Source organism: Salmo salar, chromosome ssa02 (genome assembly GCF_905237065.1).
Source record: "Salmo salar chromosome ssa02, Ssal_v3.1, whole genome shotgun sequence".
Taxonomy (NCBI): domain Eukaryota; kingdom Metazoa; phylum Chordata; class Actinopteri; order Salmoniformes; family Salmonidae; genus Salmo; species Salmo salar.
The window spans coordinates 24,520,357-24,527,088 of record NC_059443.1 but is presented as its reverse complement, the minus strand read 5'-3'; the positions used below and the strand labels follow the sequence as shown (position 1 = coordinate 24,527,088).

The 6,732-nt window shown below is 48.1% G+C and overlaps 1 protein-coding gene across 6 annotated transcripts in view; it reads left to right on the top strand.

The window, feature by feature from the left end:
* LOC106577561 (cell adhesion molecule 4-like) overlaps window positions 1-6,732 on the top strand; it is a 171,351-nt gene that overhangs the window by 144,976 nt on the left and 19,643 nt on the right. For all 6 annotated transcript variants that reach the window (XM_045713019.1, XM_045713020.1, XM_045713022.1 and 3 more), the window contains 2 exons: window positions 3,839-3,985; window positions 6,424-6,711. In XM_045713019.1, coding sequence (XP_045568975.1) covers window positions 3,839-3,985; window positions 6,424-6,711 — 435 coding nt within the window. The remainder of the gene's footprint in view (window positions 1-3,838; window positions 3,986-6,423; window positions 6,712-6,732) is intronic.

Below are 6,732 nucleotides of genomic sequence, written 5' to 3'. Positions count from 1 at the left end.
CAACCACACACACAACCACAACCACAACCACACACACAACCACAAACACAACCACAACCACACACACAACCACAACCACACACACAACCACAACCACACACACAACCACACACACAACCACAACCACAACCACACACACAACCACAAACACAACCACAACCACAACCACACACACAGCCACAACCACACACACAACCACACACACAACCACAACCACACACACAACCACACACACAACCACAACCACACACACAACCACAACCACACACACAACCACACACACAACCACAACCACAACCACAACCACACACACAACCACAACCACACACACAACCACACACACAACCACAACCACACACACAACCACACACACAACCACAACAACAACCACGACCACAACCACGACCACAACCACGACCACAAACACAACCACAACCACACACACAACCACAACAACAACCACGACCACGACCACAACCACGACCACGACCACAACCACACACACAACCACAACCACAACCACAACCACAACCACGACCACAACCACGACCACAACCACAACCACAACCACAACCACAAACACAACCACAACAACGACCACGACCACGACAACAACCACAAACACAACCACAACCACAACCACAAACACAACCACAACAACGACCACGACCACGACAACAACCACAAACACAACCACAACCACACCCACAACAACAACCACGACCACGACCACAACCACACACACAACCACAACAACAACCACAACCACACACACAACCACAACCACACACACAACCACAACCACACACACAACCACACACACAACCACAACCACAACCACAAACACAACCACAACAACAACCACAACCACACACACAACCACAACCACACACACAACCACAACCACAACCACACACACAAACACAACCACAACCACAACCACAACCACACACACAACCACAACCACACACACAACCACACACACAACCACAACCACAACCACACACACAACCACAACCACAACTACACACACAACCACAACCACAACCACACACACAACCACAACCACAAACACAACCACACACACAACCACAACCACAACTACACACACAACCACAACCACAACCACACACACAACCACACACACAACCACAACCACAACCACACACACAACCACATACACAACCACAACCACAACCACAACCACAACCACACACACAACCACACACACAACCACAACCACAACCACACACACAACCACAACCACACACACAACCACAACCACACACACAACCACAACCACACACACAACCACAACCACACACACAACCACAACCACACACACAACCACAACCACACACACAACCACAACCACAAACACAACCACAACCACACACACAACCACAACCACACACACAACCACAACCACAAACACAACCACAACCACAACCACACACACAACCACAACCACACACACAACCACAACCACACACACAACCACACACACAACCACAACCACACACACAACCACAACCACACACAACCACACACACAACCACAACCACACACACAACCACAAACACAACCACAACCACACACACAACCACACACACAACCACAACCACACACACAACCACAACCACACACACAACCACAAACACAACCACAACCACACACACAACCACAACCACACACACAACCACAACCACAAACACCACCACAACCACACACACAACCACAACCACACACACAACCACAACCACAAACACAACCATAACCACAACCACACACACAACCACAACCACACACAACCACAACCACACACACAACCACACACACAAACACAACCACAAACACAACCACAAACACAACCATAACCACAACCACACACACAACCACAACCACACACACAACCACAACCACACACACAACCACAAACACAACCATAACCACAACCACACACACAACCACAACCACACACACAACCACAACCACGCACAACCACAACCACAACCACAAACACAACCACAACCACAACCACAACCACACACACAACCACAACCACACACACAACCACAAACACAACCACAACCACAACCACAAACACAACCACAACCACAACCACAACCACAACCACACACACAACCACAACCACGCACAACCACAACCACAACCACACACACAACCACAACCACGCACAACCACAACCACAACCACACACACAACCACAACCACGCACAACCACAACCACAACCACAACCATAACCACAACCACACACACAACCACAACCACACACACAACCACAAACACAACCACAACCACAACCACACACACAACCACAACCACACACACAACCACAACCACAAACACAACCACAACCACACACACAACCACAACCACAAACACAACCACAACCACAACCACAAACACAACCACAACCACAAACACAAACACAACCACAAACACAACCATAACCACAACCACACACACAACCACAACCACAACCACACACACAACCACAACCACAACCACACACACAACCACACACACAACCACAACCACAACCACACACACAACCACAAACACAACCACAACCACAACCACACACACAACCACAACCACACACACAACCACAACCACAAACACAACCACAACCACAACCACAAACACAACCACAACCACAACCACAACCACAAACACAAACACAACCACAACCACAACCACAAACACAAACACAAACACAATCAGACACACAACCACAACCACAACCACAACCACAAACACAACCACACACACAACCACAACCACAACCACAAACACAACCACAACCACACACACAACCACACACACAACCACAACCACAACCACAAACACAAACACAATCAGACACACAACCACAAGCACACACAACCACGTGTCTGTTAAGACACAGATGGGTATTATGTGGATGGAAGTTGGAAAGGTCTGTGTGTGTCATTTGTATTTATTTGCTAGTAGTAGTATTGATATATAGAGAAAACAACTTAGTTGAACAATTCACACAAGAAATCACAACAACATTGATAGATATGGTCTCACCATTGTTCATCTTTTGTTTGAATAAGTCCATTTTAAAAAGTCTGGATTATTCATGAGTACCTTTACTACTTTATTACCATGGTAACCCACTTATTCATTAGAACACACACACAACCACGACCACAGTCACAACAACGCACAACCAGTGTGAAGGGATGCATACGTGTGTGAGCCGAGAGAGAAGGGTAGAGAGAATGTATGTAGGAGAAAGAGATGTCTCTGTGTGTGTTCTACTGCTGTTGGCCACTTAGCTTGTATTGTTCCCATCTGCCTCTAATGAGGAACCTACAGTCCAGTGTGTGGGTTGTGTTGCTACAGTATGTCAGTCACTCTCTATTAGGACTGTGTTAGGCTAATGGCTGCTAATGATAATCATGAGAACAGTCCAAACACCAAGCTCATTTACCGCTCTCCCTTCCTGTGTCCATGTCAATTAATAACAGCATTTGTTTCTCTCTCTCTTCTTCATCATCTCTCTCTCTCTCGCTCTCCATTTCTATCTGTTTCTCTACATCTCTCCCACTCCTGATGCTACTCAGAGCCATGTTATATGACTCTGCCGCTACTATCCTTCAGAAAGCACACTAGTATTCATGAGTCATGACTACACCACAATATAATTCATGTATCTCACGTCTGTGTATACTGACTGTCAATGGAGCGGAATCAGTAGTTGTTTACTTGCTTTTCTGTGAATGTTGCGGTTTGTATTGAGGCGAGGTTGAAACTAAATGTCTCTCTCTCTCTCTCTCTCTCTAGCGCGTTGCCAGGCGGTGCAGGCTGAGAATGTGACAGTGTTGGAGGGAGGGACGGCCCAGATCTCCTGTCGTCTGCAGAACTATGACGGCTCCATCGTGGTCATCCAGAACCCTCGCAGACAGACCCTCTTCTTCAACGGCACACGAGGTGTGGTTATGAGGGAGGTCATCCTATTGAACCCATTAGCTGGCCTCTTTAGGTCGACCTATTGAACCCATTCTCTGGATTGTTTAGTTTTAACAAGGTCTCAGTTCATTATGGAGGAGTACATTCTAGGACTTCTAAACTGCATACTCCCCTCCCTACCTCATTACGCAATAACAACATTGATCAGACCTCTTCTGCCAGATGAAAGCAGTGTATTGAAGCCTTCCGTCCAACTAGCCCTCTCTGTCAGATCACGACTACCAGTTCACACTATTAACTATTTAGTGCCGCTCACTCCCCAGGGAGGAGAACCTTTTTTTCTGTCTGAAAGCATGATGGACCTTAATAGGACAGAGTCAGAGAGAGAAAGGGGAGAGAGGGGTTAGGTATTGTAGGGTATGAGTTTAACTTTCTCTACTCTCTCTCACACACACACTGCAGGGCGAATCCATGCTACCCATTACCATTAGTGCAGGGAGCATGGTAACCCATGGTGTTTCTGGCAGCCTTCCGTGCCGAACCATTCCCCTCTATAACTGTAGAAAGGTCCTGCACTGTTAGGTAAAGGGAATGAGGCAATGAGCTGTCCAGCTACAGCACTAAACCAATGGGCTCTGATGAAGCTCGTGTCTCAAATGGCACGCTATTCCCTTTATAGTCCACTACTTTAAACCAGAGGATCTGGTCCCCATAGAGATCTGGTCAATAGTAGTGCACTATATAGGGAATCAGGTGCCGTTATGGACACACACAAGGTCTTTTATTAGGCTGTCCAGCATAGAAACAGACTATAGGAACAGTAATAGACCTGTTCAAGAGGACTCTGTGGAGGACTCCCATCTATCTCCTCTAGCTCAGACTGCCTGTGGATCCCATCTATCTCCTCTTGCTCTGACTGCCTGGCATGCAAATGAGCTGGGACAAAAGGTGAAATAGGACTTGAACAAAGCTGTGACATTTAGTTGCCATTTAGTGAAAGTGGGGGGAAAAAATGTTTTTCTGTCGGGAATCACTCTCACATTCAGGGAGCTTTGTGAAATAGTATTCTAAGGCAAATGTAGACTGTTTTTCTCTCTGTCTACAATATATTCCTCTGTGTTTCACACAGACACACAACACACACACTAAACCTCTGATATAATGAATGATGGTGTGAAATGGTGATTACACCAGGGAAGAGAGAAGGAATTCTCCCTCTGCAGAAGCAAACACAAAAGAGCAGGGAGAAAGGGAGTAATACAAAGAGAGGAAGAGAGGGAGGAAGAGAGGAAAGAGAGAGAGGTAGAGAGGAAAGAGAGGGAGGAAAGAGAGGGAGGAAGAGAGGAAAGAGAGAGAGGTAGAGAGGGAGGAAGAGAGGAAAGAGAGGGAGGAAGAGAGGGAGGAAGAGAGGAAAGAGAGAGAGGTAGAGAGGAAAGAGAGGGAGGTAGAGAGGAAAGAGAGCGAGGTAGAGAGGGAGGTAGAGAGGGAGGAAGAGAGGAAAGAGAGGGAGGAAGAGGGCGGTAGAGAGGAAAGAGAGAGAGGTAGAGAGGGAGGTAGAGAGGAAAGAGAGGGAGGTAGAGAGGGAGGAAGAGAGGAAAGAGAGAGAGGTAGAGAGGGAGGTAGAGAGGAAAGAGAGGGAGGAAGAGAGGAAAGAGAGAGAGGTAGAGAGGAAAGAGAGCGAGGTAGAGAGGGAGGTAGAGAGGGAGGAAGAGAGGAAAGAGAGGGAGGAAGAGGGCGGTAGAGAGGAAAGAGAGAGAGGTAGAGAGGGAGGTAGAGAGGAAAGAGAGGGAGGTAGAGAGGGAGGAAGAGAGGAAAGAGAGAGAGGTAGAGAGGGAGGTAGAGAGGAAAGAGAGAGAGGTAGAGAGGGAGGTAGAGAGGAAAGAGAGGGAGGTAGAGAGGGAGGAAGAGAGGAAAGAGAGAGAGGTAGAGAGGGAGGTAGAGAGGAAAGAGAGGGAGGAAGAGAGGGCGGTAGAGAGGAAAGAGAGAGGTTGTGCAGTCAGTCACTCAGTCGATACAAAGTGGGTTGGGGAAGGTTTATGAGACAATGGCCATCGAGTCCCTGTCACACTGACGGTTATTAGCATTATTTGTTATCATGATTTTCTCACAATAGATGTTTCCCTTTCTCTGACCACGATAGAAACATCGTTTTGCTCTCCTATGTCCGTTCTCTAGGTTCTCTCTCTTCTCACTGCCTCTGTGGTTGCTATGATGCTATGGCCTTGGTCAGCAGGTCACAGTGGATTGTTGGATTAACTATGTTTAATTCTTCTTCTCCTTCACTATCTATCCCCCTTTCAATTCCTCTATTCACTCTCCTCCTTGTTACTCCCCCGGTCCTCTTTTCTTTTGGCCTTGCTTTTCTTTCCATATATTTATGTGTTTATCTCCAATTGGGGTTTTCCTATTGTGTCTTGACCCCCCCCGATACTGTCTGTCTCCCTAACTTCCCTCCCCAGCGTTGAAGGATGACCGTTTCCAGATGGTTCTCTTCACTCCCCGCCTGGTGCGCATCACCCTCACCAACGTGAGCGTGTCGGACGAGGGCGGCTACTTCTGCCAGCTCTACACCGACGACACCCACCACCAAGTGGCCACGCTGTCGGTGTCCGTCCCTCCCGACACCCCCACGGTGGAGGTGAGGCAGGAGGCCGTGGAGGGGGGCGAGGTGGAGCTCACCTGCCTGTCGCCGCGCAGCAAGCCTCCCGCCACGCTGCGCTGGATCAGGGACCGCCGGGAGATGCCAGGTCTGTCCATCTTTTGAAGAT